The 19,010-nt window shown below is 43.5% G+C and overlaps 1 protein-coding gene across 5 annotated transcripts in view; it reads left to right on the top strand.

Moving 5' to 3' along the window:
* The first annotated feature begins 374 nt into the window (after positions 1-374).
* The window catches only part of MCTP2 (multiple C2 and transmembrane domain containing 2), an 88,448-nt gene continuing 69,812 nt past the window's right edge, over positions 375-19,010 (top strand). Inside the window, exons 1-4 of one of the 5 annotated variants that reach the window (XM_039359382.1) lie at positions 375-511; positions 13,830-14,363; positions 16,810-16,866; positions 17,614-17,719. In XM_039359382.1, the coding sequence (XP_039215316.1) occupies positions 13,884-14,363; positions 16,810-16,866; positions 17,614-17,719 (643 nt within the window). In that variant the 5' untranslated portion in view covers positions 375-511; positions 13,830-13,883. Of the gene's footprint in view, positions 512-2,145; positions 2,330-9,568; positions 9,978-13,829; positions 14,364-16,809; positions 16,867-17,613; positions 17,720-19,010 lie in introns of those variants that run through there. The other 4 variants (XM_039359384.1, XM_039359380.1, XM_039359381.1 and 1 more) reach the window with 4 other exon arrangements.

Below are 19,010 nucleotides of genomic sequence, written 5' to 3'. Positions count from 1 at the left end.
CTTACATCATTGCTGCGATAAACCATTTCCTCTCCTGTTGAAAGTGCAACTCCTTTCACCCCCTCCAAGTGAAAACCGTGTTCCTTTCACCCATGCATCCCCACTCTTTTAATCTGAGATATTTTTTTTTCCCAGATTCCCGGAATACAGGCAGTCTTCGCTTTACAACAGTTGTTTTAGTGACATTCAAAGTTACAACAGCCCTGAAAAAAAGAGACTTCCCGGGGCTTCAATTCTTCAGGGGGCGGGGCCTAGCTCAAGGGGCGGGGCTTCTCCCGAGGGCGGGAACCGCTGGAGAGCACGAGGCGTGGGAATTTCTCCCGCGGGCTTCTCACGGGGGGGGGCGGCCCCGAGGTGGCTTCGGCTCCTCCCCGCTCCGCCCCGTCGGAGGTGGTGGGGAAGCGGCGGGAGGAGGAAGCGGCGCTTGAGAAGAAGAACAAGAAGGAGAGCTGCGCGGGGGCGAAGCTCAGGAGCCGAGCCGAGCCGCGCTCGTGGCCGGGCTCCGCGGCAGGTGAGGCTGGAGACGCGCGTGGGGGGAGGGGAGATGGGATGGGGGAGGGAGGCTTTAGGGACCCCGCGGGAGGTGGGCAGATGGGGGCGAGCGCACACGAAACCACCTTTGCCCGGAAGAGCCTCTGGCTAGGTTTCTCACGACCCAGCTGGCTTCTCACGACTCGTGTAGCCAGCTGACGCTCGTGGCTGGGCTCCGGCAGGTAAGGCTGGATACGCGCGTGGGGGGCCTGGGATGGGGAGGGAGGAGGGGGTTAGGCATTAGGGACCGCTGGGGAAGTGGGCAAATGGGGGCCAGGGCATATGGTCCCGTCCCCCCTTTGTCCGGAAGAGTCTCTGGCTGGGTTCTCATTACCCCTTGTAGACAGCCGACGCTCGGGGCTGTTAAGGCTGGAGACGCGCGTGGAGGTCCTGGGATGAGGAGGGGGGGATAAGACGCGAGGGACCCCTTGAGAGGTGGGCAAAGAGAGTCGAAGGCATATGGACTCGGCTCCGAGAAGCCCTCCCCGCTTTGCCCGGAAGAGACTCTGGCTAGGTTCTCAGGACTCATTGTAGCCAGCTGACGCTCGTGTCTGGGCTGGAGATGCGTGTATGTGTGTGTGTGGGGGGGGGTTGGGATGAGGAGGGAAGGAGGGAGGGAGGATGGGTAAGACTTCAGGAACCCCTCTGGAGGTGGGCAAAGGGGGTCGAGGGCATATAGACCCAACTCTGAGAAGACCCCTCTTCCTGTCTCTGTTTGGGTTCTGACGACCTGTTCCAGCGCACCTCTGCTTTTGCCGGACAGATGAGTTTGCCTACTGGGAAGGGGGGGGGGGGAAGCTGCTGCTCTCTTGACGGTGCCCGAAGGGCTGAGTTTATCGTTCACATGTTATGTGGTGGCAAGCCAGGTCGTGGATGAGAGAAGCGGGTTATAGGGAGGGGGCGAATGTTGGCTAAAAGCCGAGAGATGCAGGGTTTGGCAAGCAGGGTGGGAAAAGTGAGGGGAAGGGGCTGAGGTTGGATGGTGGATACCCCCAAGGCAGCAGCCCTATCTGGGCCGGGCCTGGCTGCAAGGTGTGACCTTCGGGGATTATGTGGCTGGGGGGAGGGGCTGGCTTGATGTGGTGGCCTCGCTGCAGAGGTTGAGCCTCAGAGCAACCCCCATTCCGTGGACCGGTACCGGGCCACGGCATGCCAGCAACCGGTCCACACAAACAAGCAAAGCCCCATCTGTGGGATGCAGGGAGCACACAAAACCACACAGTCTCCGGTCCACGGAACCGGTCCCTGGGGCCCAAAAGGTTGGGGACCTCTGCTCTAAAGAATGCTCTCTCCTCCCCCCTCAAGAAAGGGCAACCCCAAAGACTCCTGGGAAGGAAACTCCATCCCCGAGGTCATCTAGCCTTTCCCAATTTAGTGCTCCCTAAGACATGTTGGACTCCAGTGCCTGCCATCCCCAGCCAGGATGGGATGAGGGGCTTTAAGCTGGCAGCTGCCCTTAAGTTTTACTTCTGATCAGCCCCCCCCCCCTCAGTCCATCCGGCGGATGAACAGAGACGGAAGGAGGATCCCACTCAATTCTCCATTAGACCAGGTTTCTAAAAATGCTCTGCCACTTTTCCCCTCCTGCTTGGTGGGCAGGCATCAGCTGACACCCAGATTCGCTGCAACCCTTGGAAGGCGCTCTCCCTTTTATTTCTCCGACGCAAGGCAACTCTGGGCAAAGAGCTGGCTGCTTTTGTGTGCTTGCAGATTTCTGCCAAACCAGTCCGACCTCTGTGGCTTGAAAGTACAAAAGGCCTTGTCAGGCTTTTCGTGGAAGTTGGCAGTTGTAACTGAGGTGCGTTGGATTGTGGAGGGGGTACGGGTGGGGGGGATGGCTTGAGTTTGCAGAAGAGGAAGGGGTATATAAAATCTCCGTGACTTCATGCACTCATCCATGGGGAATTTTCCCTGCAGCTGTGGAGAAGTGTACAGTTGTGGCCTTCTTCTGGGATCTTCACTTCTCAGTGTAGCCCACTTTGGACTTTCCCAGTGGTCTCCCTTCCAAGCCCTAGGCAGCCATGATCCTGCTTAGTTTCTCAATCTAAGTTGGGTAGGGGTTTGCTGTCCATCTGGACAAATTCACTAAGGGTATGTCTAGATTTTGCACAGATTGCCTTTCCAAATACACGTAGTCCTTGACGTACGACCGCGATGGAGCCCAAAATGTCTGTTGCTAAGTGAGACATTTGTTAAGTGAGTTTTGCCCCATTTTACGACCTTTCTTGCCATAGTTGTTAAGTGAATCATTGCAGTTGTTAAGTTAGTAACACTATTAGTAAATGAGTCTAGCTTTCCCATTGAGTTTCCTTGTCAGAAGGTCACAAAAGGAGACAACATGATCCCTGAGCACTGCAACCGTCATAAATACGAGTCAGTTGCCAAGTGTTTGAATTTTGATCATGTGACCTTGGGGCTGCTACAAAGGTCGTAAGTATGAACAATGGTCATAAGTCACTTTTTTCAGTCCCGTTGTAACTTTAAACGGTCACTAAATGAACTGTTGTAAGTTGAGGACCGCCTGTATGCTGGGAATAGAGAATATCAGACTTTCCTTGTAACTGGAATCCTGGTTTGATGGGGAGGGTGATCCCCAACCTTTGACCCCTCCAATAGATGGTTTAATAAGGACCTTCCCTGCATCAAGCAGCAGCGTGTTGGGTTGACTTGTCCTGTAGCTAGCCATCCATCCAGCCTTTTTCCAAACATCTGGCTGCCAAGGTTGATGGATTTATGAGGCAACTTTGGAGAAAACCCACAGCTAATTTGTGGCTTTGAAAGCTGTGGTTCAGACGTGGTGTGCGTGTTTGTTTGTTTGTTTGTGTGTCTGTTCCTCTGCAGGCTGAAGAAGTGGAGATTAAAAAAGGCCAGAAGGAAAAAAAAAATGATTTGCAGAAATTAAACGTGCGGTAACACAAACTTGTGTTGTTCTCTCTTTCTCTTCCTGCAATTATTTCGAAAAGCCCACAGGCCTGGAATTGTTTAAAATTTGGCAAGCCCCTGCCAACCCTTGTGGTTGCTGTTTTGATGTTTGCAAGAGATACTAAACTGCTCTAAATTGTGGCAATTGGAAGTACAGTTTCGTGGGCTGGACACGTGCTTCCCCTGGCTCGCATGCCAATGGGAATGAAAAGTGTGGCTGGTTTCCATAATTGGTGATAACTGAAGAGGTCTCAAAGCTGAAGGAGGAAAGCGAGACATTTGACCGCATCGTTACAATTATATTGCATTGCTAAATCATGTTCAGGACTGGGGCCCGAGTTGGGAATGAAACCTTTATTCCTTTGCTGGAAATTGACTTGAACTTTTGTGTTGTTTGTTGCAATCATGTGTTTTAATCATGGCTAGAACCTTCCCAAATAATAAAATAACAGACTTGGGAGGGATCTTGGAGGTCTTCTAGTCTAACCCCCCACTCAGGCAGGAAGCCCTGTACCATTCCAGACATATGGTTGTCCAATCTCTTCTCGAAAACCTCCGGGGATGGAGCACCCACAACTTATTGAGGCAAGCTGTTCCACTGGTTAATTGCTCTCACTGTCAGGAAATTTCTCCTTATTTCTAATATTGGTTCCCTCCTTGATTGGTTTCCATCCATTGCTTCTTGTTCTGCCTTCAGGTGCTTTGGAGAATAGCTTGACTCCCTCTTCTTTGGGGCAGCCCCTCAAATATTGGAACACTGCTATCCTGTCTGCCCAGTCTTTCTTTTGACTAAGCTAGACAAACCCAATTCCTGCAACTGTTCTTTATATGTTTTAGCCTCTAGTCCCCTAATCATCTTTGTTGTGCTTCTCTGCACAAAGACCCCCACCTCTTTCCTGGGTTTGCATGATGCACTGAATCATAACCTAATTAACATGCTAAGCTGCAAAAGGTTAACCCAGGCTGACCACGTTGGTGCAAATACAGATGTGGCAACTTTCACCATTGTAGATAATGCACAAATGCAAAGACAAGCCGAGGGAAAGACGGTCAAAGATTTTGTGTCTGAATTCTTTAGGAGTTTCACACCTTCCGAACTCTTCAGGAGTTTCCAGCTTGGTGCAGACATTTTTTTTCCTCCTCTCTTCCCTCCACTACCCACTTCTAGCAGCTTTGGTTGACCAGATTTAGGAGAGATGAATTTTCTTGAAATCAGCCTGTTGGGCAAGAATTGTTTATTATCAAGATACGCCTCTAGGGTGAATGGTTTTGTAAGGAAATTAGTTTTCTCGAGAACTCTCTGTGGTGGAAGGTTGCGCCATTCGTTTCTTCTAGGCCAGTGTTTCTCAACCCTGGCATCTTAAAATGTGTGAACTTCAACTCCCAGAATTCCAGCATGCTTTAAATTGCCAAGGTTGGGAAACATAGCTTCAGGTTCCTGCACCGCTGGGGAGAAGAGTTGCATTGCTGGAGAAAGTCTGAATCTGAAATTCAGCTAAACATTGTTGGGCTTGTTGTTGGAATCTGCTTTTATAGATCTGATGCTCTAAACCAGGGGTTTCCAACCTTAGCAACGTTAAAACCTGTTACGTCAATTCTCAGAATGGCTGGCTGGGGAATTATGGGAGTTGAAGTTCACACATTTTAAGTTGCCGAGGTTGGACACCTCCGCTCTAAATAGTCTTAATCTATGACTGAGGCAGTTTTTGGTAGAAATGTAGGTTGGGGGGGGGGGAAAGGACGAAGTGAGAAAATAGCACTGTAGGTCTGAAAAAGAGAAACTCAGATTTGTGGATGGCCCACCAAAGCCAGCACAGAACAATTAAACTAGTTTTCTAGCTGTGGAAATAGCTTTGTATTGGTGTTGTCTGTTCTCTTCCTGCTTTGTGTGTGTGACATGCATTGCAGAAAACCAGGAGAAAATAATTGGGACACTGAAATATCCAAATCAGCTTGGGAAAATAGGAGTTCTGTGCTTTCCTTTCTCTCTGGTCCTAAAAGTAGCTTATTGGAAAGATTGAGTCACTGTTATATCCTGGTTATTTGGGCAAATTAACAAGACTTTTGCTTTTTCCCAGTCAGGTACCTGCCATCAATTTATTTATTGCACATATTTTTCTTCTCCCCAAGTCTCTTTGTGATTTGTAGTAACAACAACAATACAGCAAAGACAATGATGGATAGAATCCATAGCAGCAGTTCAAAGCTAAATCCAAATCAAAACCAGAGTTTCTCATCCTTGAAGATTCCCAGAATTCCCCTAGTCAGCAAGCTGGCTGGGAAATTCTGGGAGTTGAAATCCACACATCTTCAAGTTGCTGAGGCCAAGTAACACTGAATTAAACATTATTTATTGAGTTGTTGCAAAGGGAGTGGTGGCAACAAAATGTTCCATCCTAGAGAAGATCAGCCTCCAGTTTTGCATTCCCTTAACCCCACATCGGTTGAGAACCCAAAGAATTGCTTCCGAGAAGAATAGGTTGATCATAGTTAGATGAGAAGGTCTATAAATAGTGGAGCATTACCATAGCAGATAATCCACAGCACTTTCATTTATCAAGAGAAACCAACTGTCCAAAGATCGAAAACCCACTGAAAAGATGTTTCTGCTACACAGTAGTGATTTCCAGATCATATTCAAAGGCAGTTCCCGGTAAACTAACTTAGCAATAATTTTAAGTCATACTACGTCTGGACAGCCAAATCATCAACAATAGAACTTCCACTCTCCTCTGCAGTGGTCAGACCAGTTCCAGGCCCAGCATTTAAAACTGAAAAGCTGATGAGCAACTAGGAGGCAAGCCTGACGGGATAGCGCTTTGATGGCAAAAAGATGTTTTGGGTTGTGTTTGTGTGTGCATATAAATAAATCTCTGCCAGTGTCTGCAGTGGTATGGAATGGAATACCCTGTCTGGAAAGGTATAGGGCTAAACAACACTCTTTTATGCTCTAGGACAGGGCTGTTCAAATTTGGCTCCTTTTATGATTTGTGGACTTCAACTCCCAGAATTCCTGAGCCAGCTTCTTCGATCAATGCTGTCTCCCATTGGAACCTATTTCTTGTGTCGTCAGCATCTCGAGAGGGGTTAAATCCCCCTCTTTGGGGGAGCTTTAACTTGGATTCTTGCCTTGAACAGGCTTGGACTCCATGATCTCCTTCAGCTTTGTGATTCTTGATCGGAGAGAGAATGCACAAGTGTGAATTTCTCAACTTGGTTCAGCGGTGATGCTTAACCCCAGTCATCAGGGCTGGAACCAGTCAATGCTTCTTCCTGCCCTCCATCTTTTAACTTGCTTCAGAAGCTCTCCTTGCTCAAGTGAAGTGCATGCTGGCATGCTGTGGCCCGGCACTGATCCACGGACCGGGGGTTGGGACCCCTGTTCTAGACCATTTCAAACAAATGGTTGCGCGGTCTCTTCTTAAAACCTCCAACTTCTGAAGGCAAACTGTTCCATTGGTTGATTGTTCTCAGCGTCCGGAAATTTCTCCTTAGTTCTTGCTTCTTTCCTTGATTAGTTTCCATTCATTGTTTCTTGTCCTGCCTTCTGGTGCTTTGGAAAGCAAATTGATACCCCTCTTCTTTGTGGCAGCCTCTTAGATATTGGAACACTGCTATCATGTCATCCCTAGTCCTTCCTTTAATTAAACTAGACTTACCCAACTCCTGCAACCGTTCTTCATAAGATGAGATAGAAATCTCACAAGTGACAAAAGGAAATTTCCAAATACTATAAAGCACAGTTTCTTCCTTCAATTGTTTGTTGTTATGTAATTATTTTCATTCATGGGCAGTTCAAATTATAAACAATTCCATCTAGTTCCTTAATTCGGTCAACTGTTGTGAAAATCATTTGTCATTCAAGGCACATTAATTGCAACTCTGATCAGGCAAGGCTGCTTGCAGACAGCTTTCTGACTCCCAAATATTGGTTAACATTGTCTGCTTTAGCAGGATAGGATTATTTCAACTGGAAGAGTAAAATATGTTTGACCTTGCAGATTATGGGAGCTGTGACAGGGGAGGCTCCTAAAGCTTCTTCTAACTAACTTGATTATGCAAAACCTAGGCTGGGTTCACACATTTCTTTAAGCCATAATGTTTTTTTTAATATGGTTCTGGGTTAATGTCTTCTCAGAATCCAGTTCTTTATAGGTTGGTAAGCTCTAAGTAACACATTGAATATGCAAATGAAATACAATTTGGCAACCCGGAATGAATTCACAGATTAGCACGGTCAACAGAAGATACCACTTTTTATTGTCCAAGATTGTAAGTGGGGTTTTATGAACACATCCATAGTTTAGAGAAGGGATCTTCAAACTTGGCAACTTTAAGACTTGTGGACTTCAATTCCCAGAATTCTGGGAGTTGAAGTCCACAAGTCTTAAAGTTGCCAACTTTGAAGACCCCTGGTTTAGAGCAATGGTTTTAATCATCCTCTCTCTCCTGCAATAAAATGGAAAACATTCTTCTGCTGAATATTCATTTTTCCAGTAGGCTACATTTGAATGTCTTTTGATGGACATGAAGGACTATAATTGTTGACTTTTGTATTCTTAACTATGCTATACTGGCTGAGGAATTCTGAGAGCTGAAGTCCACAAGTCTTAAAGTTGTCAAGGGTGCAGACCCCTTGGGCTAGAACTATCCTTTTTAAAATTTGAAGTCAATTTTTTCCTCTTCCCTCCTCAACTCTGCTTCCTCATGTGCCATGTTTTCTGGCTCATGGACCTCACTGACAGGTTTATCTTAATGCTGATATTTGTAAACCATGGATTTATTTTTACTCTGTAGTAAAAATATCTCAAATAGCAATCCTATATTTGAAAGAGCGAAATCTATGCGAGCCGGAAAGTTGGCATTTTATGAAGATATTTCATTCCCCACCCAACTGTTCTGTGAAGACTTGGCTAGCCAATAAGAAGAAGAGGTTACATACAATGCAGCGCAACAAAATAGTTGTTACAGGGAAAGTACAACCAGTCCCTAACTTCAATTTTTCATTTTAAAAAAACTTGGTAGAGTTCTCTCTCCTCTCTCTCTCTTTCTCTTTTTTGGCCTCCCAGGGCATTCTTTATTGTTAAGGATATCTTTATCTTTAAGTGAATAAAGAAGTAGACATAACTTCTTTCACAACTCCTTCAATCTCCTTCCAGACTCTAAATTGGCTTTCTAATGAAAAGAAAAATAGACATACTTCTTTTTCCATTAGAAAGCAAATTTCAATCCGGCAGGGGTTTTGGAAGGAGGTTGAAGGAGTTGTGATGGTTGAGTCCTGGTTTTTTTTTTATTGTAATGGTTAAATGTGTTGACTCTGATTTGGAGGATCCTGGTTCATGTCTTCCCTGGTATCCACATCTGGAAGAGCAGGCAGAGCTAGGGGTGGCGTTAAGTGCATTAGCAGTTTAGAGTCATTATGTTGTCACAAACAGTCTAAGTCCAATTTCGTTTGGAATTTTTGTGTACAGGCTTGAGCAATAAATCCAACTTGACATATGGTCCTGATCCTTTGCACCTGACACCCAAGCAGTTACACCCATCTCCCAAGTAGGATGATGTGAGGATACAGGTAGGATACAATACAAGTGGGATACATGTAGGATACAATGTGAGCATCTGAAGAAAAAGTGAGATATAACTCTTAAAAAAATAATAAAAATAAATTAAGTTATTACTAACAATATTTTCCAGTCCAGGAACACAATTCAGTTTTGTTTTGTTACTTTGTTTTGTTTTGTTACTTAAAGGCTAGCTGGTTTATTACTGAACTTCCCGCTCAACCCAGACTGCAATTTGAAAGCCAGGTAGAACTCTTTTAAGTTTTCAATTTCTAACTTATTCCTTTTTTCCTAGTCCTGGTAATGTGCATTTAAGGAATCAGTGACCAGTTCTAGGGTCAAATGCAGCCTTTTGATTTCTTGTAAGTGGTTTGGAGAGGAGAAGAGAAGGAGGAAGTGGTTTTAGGAACATCTCTTTGCACCTTGAAAATATAAGGAAGCAAAGAAAAAAAAAATCCAGGTTTTATGGCTCACAGTGCAATTTGATATATTTGGAAAACGTCAAAGGAGAACGGACAGGATGTGTGGAAATAGGTAGTGTTACTTCCTCATGACTGCAGATTAATAGAAACTAGGGGCCATTTCAAAGTGGATAAAACCCCAGTGGGGAGGGAGCACAAAATCTCAGTTTAAAAAATAATTAAAGAGGAAATGCATGTTTTCTATGCAAAAGCCTTATTTTTACTGGAATTTGGGGCAAATGGGATTCAAACTTAACCCATGTGTGATGATCTTCACTGGTGAAGAAAGCAGAGAAAGAAAAAAGCTGCGGATTTAGCAATGGGTTCAATTTAGCTCTTGCTGAAACTTGTTTCTTCCTAAAAATGCACACAGAAGAATGAATTGTTGACCTATCTATAGAGATCAACAGAGAAAATTCAAAGCTGGTGTGGATCTAAATCTGAGAAGTAAAAAATAATCGGAGATTGTGAAATTCCTGTGTTATAGCCTTATTTTATCAAGGTCAGTGGTGTGAAGTTTGGTTTTGGGGCATGGATTGGACTTTTTTGTAGGGTTTTGTTTCTTGATACAGAAGTAAGAGAACCAACATCTGATATATGAAGCTGTCTTTGACTTAAACAGATGATTAAAGACTTGGAGACTAAAACATATGAAGAAGGGTTGCAGGATCTGCACATGGTTAGTCTAGAAAAGAAGGACTAGTGGGGACATGATAGCAGTATTACAATATTTGAGAGGTTGCCACGAAGATGAGGGGTCAACTTATTTTCCAAAACACCTGAAGGCAAAACAAGAAACAACGGATGGAAACTAATGATAATTAAACCTGTATTTAATTATTTTTCAGCCTTGGCAACTTCTGCATGCTGGACTTCACCTCCTAGTAAACCAGCGATGGCCATACTGGTAGGGAACACTAGCAGTTGAAGCCTACACATCTGAAAGCTACCAAGGCTGAGAATCAATGTATTAAATCACATTTTGAGAACGGGATAATTGACAGGAACAGCATCTGGCAATGACATGAAGCAGATTCAAGTTCACCTCTCTTTGATCATCCAATTTACTGATGGAACATCTCTTTCCTATTCTACATAATTGCTTTTAGGAGGCGGGCAAGTCTCTTTGTTGACTTTGTATATCTGTACAGCTGTGCAGAGAGAGTGTTGGTCAAAGAGAAGGAAAAATTTGCCCCCCCCCCATATTTTAGCCATAGTAACCAAACCAAATTTTAAAAGAGGCGTGGAAACATGGAGCAAATTGTCTGCCTTGCACGGTCAACATCTAGCGTGGTTTTGAAGATAGCAGTTGATTTCATCTAAGTAGACCTGTAATCAGATTCCTTCCCTATCTGTAATCAGAACAGAGCTGGAAGGGATCTTGGAGGTCTTCTAGTCCACCCACCTGATGAAGCAGGAGACCCTATGCCATTTCAGATAAATGGATGTCTAGTGTCTTTCTGAAAGCCTCCACAACTTCTGGTTAATTATTCTTACTGTTAGGAAGTTTCTCCTTAATTTTAGGTTGCTTCTCTCCTTGATTAGTTTCCATCCATTGTTTCTTGTCCTGCCTTCAGGTACTTTGGAGAATAGCTTGACCCCTTCTTCTTTGTGGCAATACTATCATGTTACCCTAGTTCTTCTTTTCTCTAGAGTAGCCATCCCCAATTCCTGCAACAGTTCTTCACATGTTTTAGTCTTCAGGCCTTTAATCATTCTTGTTCCTCTTCTCTGCGCTTTCCCCAAGGTCTCAACATCTTCTTTGTTTTTTTGTGTTTTGTCTCAACATCTTATTTATTCAGATTTTCATTTTCCATTTTCTTGAAATGCTATCAGTTTCCTTTTCTTGACAGGAGAAGGTCCTTCTAAAAACATACATTTTTAGTTTATGGAGACACCTTCACGTTTGTTTTCTCCAGGATGTGGTAAAAGCTGCCTCTTTCCCAACTTAGACCCAACGATGATTGAACGAAGGCCGAAGTAGCTATTTTTCCACCTACTGGTTCTTGAAAAAAAAAAAAAAACACCTTTCCTGTTTCAAATATTAAATTAGAGAATGAAAGCAAGACCTCAAAAAACAATTTATAAAGGCAATTGAGAGGTATAAGTTGTGGTAAACTTCTCCTGCTTTGAAATGCCTTCTGATGGGTGATCTTCTTTCCTTGCTTGCTTTAAAAGTGGAAATATACATGTCTTCTCCCGTCCCCAAAGGACCAGATTTTAACTCCCTGCTCAAGCAGGAAACCCTATACCAGTGGTTCTCAACCTTTTTAATGCCGCAACCCCCCAACCGTCGTAAGTCGAGGACTACTCAGCCGGTCGTAAGTCGAGGACTATTCAACTGGTGCAGCACCGTTTGCAGAATGGGACTTTTGGCGGGCTCAGCAGGGCAGAGACAGCCTGGACAATTCCTATTGGCTTTTGAAAGCCAATAGAATTAGTCTCTGTTCAGGAGAGTCTATTCTATTGGCTTTCAAAAGCCAACAGAATAAAAGGGAGTAGCTCAGCTAAGGAAAAGGGGGGGAAAATGGCGGACTGCATTGTTTGGCGACCCCCGTGAAATGGTCGTTCGACCCCAAATGTCTTCTTAAAAACTTCCAATGGTGGAGCACCCACAACTTCTGTGGGCAATGTATTCCATTGATTAACTGTTCTCACCGACAGGAAATTTCTCCTTAATTCTAGGTTGGTTCTCTTTTTGATAAGTTTCCATCCGTTACTTCTTGTCCTTCCCTTAGGTGCTTTGGAGAATAGCTTGACCCCTTTTCTTTATGAGAGCCTCTGGTGATACTGAGTCTAGTCCCTCTATGAGCAACAAAGATGATTAGGGGACTGGAGGCTAAAGCATATAAGGAACGGTTGCTGGAATTGGGTATGTCTAGTTTAATGAAGAGAAGGACGAGGTGGGCACATGATAGCAGTGTTCCAATATCTCTGCCACAAAGAAGAGGGAGTCAAGCTATTCTCCAAAGTACCTGAAGGCAGGACAAGAAGCAACAGATAGAAACTAATCAAGGAGAGAAGCAACCTAGAACTAAGGAGAAACTTCCTGACAGTTAGAACAATTGACCAGTGGAACAACCTGCCTCCAGAAGGGATGAATGCTCCAACACTGGAAGTTTTTAAGAAGAGACTGGACAGCCATTTGTCTGAAATGGTATAGGGTTTCCTGCCTGAGCAGGGAGTTGGACTAGATGACCTCTAAGGCGCCTTCCAACTTTATGATGATGATGATGATGATGATGATGATGATGGACTGAGCTGTAACCTTCTGCCTTTGGATAAAATGTGTTAATCGAAAAAGGCGATACTAGGTTGCTTCTGATTGTTTGATCGTTTCAAAAAGGCTTTCAGAATAGCAAAGGGGCTGCAATCTGTAGTCTTAAGGTCCTATGTGACTTTCATCTGAAGTTCAAGAGGCCATGGGAAGTCATTCGTTTAAACTCCTCCTTGACCTGATGCTTGTGGTGAAGCAAAGAGAGACTGAAAAGGATGATAATAAAGAGAGACAGGTGAAAGAATGAATGGTTCTGCCCAGTTTATATTCCTAGTCCTTAAGCACATTCACCAGTGATATGCAACTCCTCTTATTCTCAAGACAGTTCTTGAAAGTGATGAAAAAGTCTCTTACCTCTGGTTTATGGGGATGGGGGCAAGCTAGCCAATTGGATAATGGCATAAAGTGGCTGTATCGTGGGTCTCCAATCTGTGGAAAGTTCTCTTGTGGTCCAAGTAGGTGGACCCATCATTTAGAAGGTCTAGCTCACCCTTCTTCACCCAGGTTCTGTGTGTTCTAAGACCAGGCTTCAGAAGTCCAACTAATGCACTCATTGTTTTTTAGCCAGTATAGGTTGGTGGGAATTCCAGAGAATCTAATAAGTGATAGTTGGGAACACCAGCTGTATTTTTTCCTAAGGGTCAAGTCTTTCCCCTTCCACACCTACGAGTGTGCCTGATTAAGCTATCTCTTCCACGCACAATTTCTGGTTAACCATGCTCTAAATAATTTACAACCTTTGGGAATTGCCATTGTGTAATTTCTGGGAGACAACTGAAATAGCTTACCCTTCACTATTTTTATCGTCATGACTGGTGTGGAATCAAGAATTGATTTCCTTCCTAGTAAGAATAACATTTTGCCTACGAGATGTTTTGTTTTGTTTTGTTTTGCTTTGACTTTCCACCATTGGGCGAAATTAGTAATGCAATCTGTTTTGATCGGGATCTGTTCAAGGTATCTGCCAGAGACATCTTGGCATATGATTGAAATCAGTGCATTTCCAGAAAATAACTGCTCTTTTGCTCTCTCTCTCTCTCTCTCTCTCTCTCTCTCTTTAACCCCTTTGTTTTCTAGAAGTTGGTGAGAGGCGTGCAACTAGGAGCATTATATAAGGCTGTCAGCTTAATAATGGATCTGGAGAAAGCTTCTGTCTGGGGATCACTGAAACAAAGGACGAAGCCTTTGTTGCAAAACCTGAGCGTCAGAAGGACTAAAAAAAGCTCAGCCAAACTGATAGAGAAAAGACAGATTCATCCTCTAGATCGCCGACTTAGTTCCTCGGTTCCTGATGTGCTGAACATAGAAACAAAACTTGAAGAAGAGATGCACTATTCAAGGGCCAAAGCCATGTCCACTTACTTCCCAAGTGGCTTTTCTGCCTCTGAGCTATTTCTTCCAACCAGTAGTAACTCTTCCACTGGGCAGACGGAGGAAGAATGGCAGTGGAGGAAGGAGGAGACCGTCCACTTGGAAATTGGGGTTCAGGGAACTGAAGAGTTGATGGTTGATCGACCAGATTTGGAAGCAAGGCGGAAATCAACTGAGGATTTTTTGGAGATGCTGCGGAGGAACAGTTTCAGCAATGACCTTACAGAAGACGCCCTTGAGGTAATGTGCTTTGGGGGAACACTTAAATCTGACATAGTTTCTTTTCCCGCATGTTTCCCAAGCCTTGGACAATTTTAAAAATAGGACAAATCAAAATGAATCTTTTTTTGGGGTGGGGGGGGGAGATCGGTTTGAACGCACGAAAAGGTTTATATCAGTGGGGAATTCCTGTAGTTCTAATTCGTCTAAAGCAGAGTTTCTCAACCGTGTCAAGTTGAAGATGGGTGGATCTCAACTCCCAGTATTCCCCAATCAGCGCCATGCTGGCTGGGGAATTCTGGGAGTTGAAGTCCACCCATCTTCAACTTGCGAAGCTTGAGAAACACTGCTCTAGAGGCATTGAACTGGAAAAGATAATCCAAGATTGAATGTAGTTCATTTCTAAAAGCCCTAAAGTCTCTTTTGAGTCAAGGTTAAGTGCTGGTTACTTCACACAATACGTCCCTGTTCTTTTTGATATAAAGTGGAAATGGTTTGGCACTGTCTTGTTGTTGTTTGTAACATCTCAGTCTAGTCTACAATCCAAGACTTCTTTTGATGATTCCCCATCCAAGTAACAATCAACTTCAATAATACACAACTTTTTTGAGATCAGCCAAGGGACCTGTGTATAAGTCTAGATCAACTCAAGGACATCGTTGCTGTAAATTGTATTTCTACTTTTAAAAAGAAATGAAGCTTTTTAATCATTGTCGTTACAGCTTTCTTCAATCTGTCATAGCCCCCTCACCAGATTTTAGGCTTTGTAGTCCCAAGACATTGAGTTGACTTTACTTACGGGAAATCCAGTGAAAACATTTTCCATTCTAGCCGAAGTATATTTAAGGCAACAAAGAGGGACATATTAAATCATATTTAGGAATCAACTTTAGCATATCATAGATTCTTTAAATGTCAAATTCCTACAACCTTATTGGGCATTTCCTGTTTAGAGAACTTAATTTTATCTTGCTAGATTCTCTGCTTTCAGTTTGACTGATATGGTATCTAATCTCTCTCTGTCCCTCTCTCTCTCCTCCCCCCCCTCTTTCTATCCCTCTATCTCTACGTCTTAACCTTACTTGCAATCTTCTGGTTATACACAACTTCATTTTTTCTGCTTTCAGTTTGACTGATTTTCTCTCTCTCCCCCCCCTTCTCCTCCCCTTCTCCCTCCCTCCCTCTCTCTCTCTCCTTTTCTTAATGATGCTATCAAAAATAGTTCAGTATGCAGAATTGTTTGTTTTTCATTTGCATCTCAAAAACACATCAGCTGGCTTAATATTAAGTAAGTATTAAGAATTGTAAAATTAAGGTTTACTAAACCGAGTAAGCTCTGTTGCACACAAACCAAAATACAGGTTTTATTTCTGGGCAAAATATATCCAGTAATAGTGAATTTAAAAATCACTTGAAAGCTATTTGAAGCAAGCAGTAGCTGTTGATATGGGAGCTAAGTACCTCTGATGACATTCTTATGTTTCATCCATGACTTCAAAGCTTTTATCTTTATTTTTCAGTTGACTCACACAATTTAGCTGAAGCAAACCCTCCAATTTTCTTCTTGGGTTAGCTTGAGTGTGCTGCCTTTCAGGGATCAGGAGCTATTTTTGGGACTAGAAATGGAGATGGTTCAAGTCTTTCTCCCATCTCAGAAATCTTTCAGATAATAGTATCATCATCATCATCATCATCATCATCATCATCATCATTATTAAGATCTGTCAGTCATGCATTTTTCTGGAAAAGTCTGAATTGGACCCCCCACCCAAACCCATCCTCCTGCATTTCAATCCTTCATTCACCAACATGGGTTGTCCTCAATTTACAACAATTTTATTTAGCAACCGTTTGAAGTTAAAGCATCACTGGGAAAAGTGACTTATGACCGGTCCTTACACTTTAAAACCATTGCGGCATGTCCAGAGTCATGTGACCAAGATTTGGGTGCTTAGCAACCGACATGTATTTATGATGGTTGCCGTGTCCTGGGATCACGTGGTCACTATTTCTGACCTTCCCAGCTGGCTTCTGCCAGAGCCAATGGGGGAAGCCGGATTTCTTTAACAATAGCACGAGCCACTTAACCGTGGGAAAAAAAGGTTGTAGAACTGGGTATGACTCAGTTATCGACCCACTTGCTTAGTAACATAAATTATGATTCCAATTGTAGTCATAAATAAAGGACTACCTATACCAGGGGTAGGCAACCTTGGCTCTTTTATGACTGGTGGACTTCAACTCCCAGAATTCCTGAGCCAGCCACGCTGAGGGGAAAGGGAGAGGTTTCCAAGCTGAGCCACGCTGGCTCAGGAATTCTGGGAGTTGAAGTCCACAAGTCATAAAAGAGCCAAGGTTGCCTACCCCGATACTATTCCTAGATAGAAACTGGTTGAACCCTTCCTCAGTGCAATGCAACGAATCTCAGCAAAATCTCCCTAATTCACCATTTCTTCTTTTTCTGTAGCAATCATACGGAGAGTCCAGCCTTGACACCTCATATTCTTCTCAGATATCTGAACCTGTGAGTAATTTTGTTGCTCTTGAGGGAGATGGAGTGAAACTCAAGAAATTGTGGTTAATCGGAGGGTTCTAAATATCAGTTCAGCGATACTTTAGTGGGGAGCGATTTCTTTACAGTAAAGAAGCCTTTGTTTGTATGCAGCTTCTAGAGTGGTCAACAACCACACTGGAACAGCAGTGGAAATTATTGGATTATTTGTTCTAGTTCCATCATGTGTTTTTAAGGAGTGGTCCGAGCAGCATGGCTGAGTGGGGGCATGTCATGTAGAAGACACATCTTATGAAAAAAAACAGACAATTCACTTAACAACTGTCTCGCTTAGCAACAGAAATTTTGGGCTCAATCGTGGTTGTGCGTTGAGGACTACATGAAATATTGAGGGTCTGATTGCTTAAGGGTGTGATTTTCATCTTTGGAGGCCAACAATTGCTTAGGTCAGTGTTTCTCAACCTTGACAATTTTAAGGCATGTGGACTTCAACTCCCAGAATTCCACAGCCAGCATTGCTGGCTGTGGAATTCTGGGAGTTGAAGTCCACATGCCTTAAAATTGTCAAGGTTGAGAAACACTGGCTTAGGTAGTCATGGAGGTGAAGGAACAAACAATGGAGAAGGATGATGGTTGACTTGATAGTGGCCGGATGAAGACTTGACTGCTGCATGGAATTTGACTTTTCCTATAAGGGTGACTGAGTATTACCTATGTTGGCTCTTCAGCTAATTTCCTTTTTTCAAAACCCTTTCCTAGACTCTTGAGGGAGCCGGTGATGGTTTGAGTAAACCCAGTTGCTTTGCGTATCTGTTAATGATACACCTGAAAGAAGGCAGGAACCTGGTCATCCGTGATCGCTGTGGTGAGTCACATAAATGCAGATACCCATTAGATTGATATGGATTTATCCCTTATTTTTGATTTCTGTGAGAAAATATGCTACTGAAGTTCAATGATTGGCTACTGACTCATGTTGTGATCTAATGGGAACCTTCTGGCTGATAGGATTGGTAATTTTTATTTGGTCAATGGTCAGCAAAATCTAAAAGAACAAAACCAGAGCGAAGCAAGTACAAATGGGAAAGAATTTTTCAATAAATGCAGAACTAAATGACAGAGAGAGAGAGAGAGAGAGAGAGAGAGAGAGAGAGAAAGAGGGAAGGATGAGAAATAATGGTTGGAAACTGATCAAGGAGAGAAGCAACCTGGAAATAAGGAGAAATTTCCTGACAGTTAGAACAATTAATCAGTGGAACAACCTGCCTCCAGAAGCTGTGAATGCTCCAACACTGGAAGTTTTAAGAAGAGACTGGACAGCCATTTGTCTGAAATGTATAGGGTTTCCTGACTGAGTGGGGGGCTGGACTAGAAGACCTCCAAGGTGCCTTCCATCTCTATTCTATTCTATCAAATTGCTGTGAATGATTTAAGTTGCACTTTCCGCACATCCAAAGAGCCTTAGGGTTAACAGGTAGATAAAAATGCCATCGGTGTTTGAATTTTATAGATCTCTGAATTAAAACCAAGCCAAACCAGGTTAGTATCCAAACAGAATGACATCTAGCCTAGCCTGTTCTCCTTGAATTTTCTGGTAGCCTTCACTTATGTCTTAACCAGCTCTAGCCATCTATGAAGGCCAATGGAGGCTTACCACTTCCTGCTGCTGTTGGAGATTCTTACTAAGAGAAACCCAGCCAAGAAACTTTCCATAGGAAGTGGGCAGCAATTGCCCTCAATGAAAGATCTGAGATTATTCTGCGTGAGGACAGTTGATTTTAATGAGAATGTCATGTTGCTCCATTTCCTTCTGCTGGTAGTTTGGTTTAGACTCGCAGTGTTTCTCAACCTTGACAGTTTTAAGGCATGTGGACTTCAACTCCCAGAATGCTGGCTGTGGAATTCTGGGAGTTGAAGTCCACATGCCTTAAAATTGTCAAGGTTGAGAAACACTGGTTTAGAGGTTGTTTAGCAAGACTTTAGACAGCAAAGAGCCCCCCCCCCCCTCTGCCAAATTCTTTGAATTGGTGAAAAAAAAACCTACTTCCCCAAAAAAGGAAAAAAAAGATTTTATTGTATTATGTGTCACGATGCAATATAGGTAGTCCTCGATTCACAATAGCTTACTTTGTGAACTTTTGAAGTTATAACGGCAA

The sequence above is a fragment of the Crotalus tigris genome, unplaced genomic scaffold (assembly GCF_016545835.1).
Source record: "Crotalus tigris isolate CLP2741 ecotype Arizona unplaced genomic scaffold, ASM1654583v1 scf7180000019068.207228-45:434310, whole genome shotgun sequence".
NCBI classification, from domain to species: Eukaryota; Metazoa; Chordata; class Lepidosauria; order Squamata; family Viperidae; genus Crotalus; species Crotalus tigris.
Note: the sequence above shows the minus strand (reverse complement) of the source record. Positions and strands in the feature narration are given on the sequence as shown.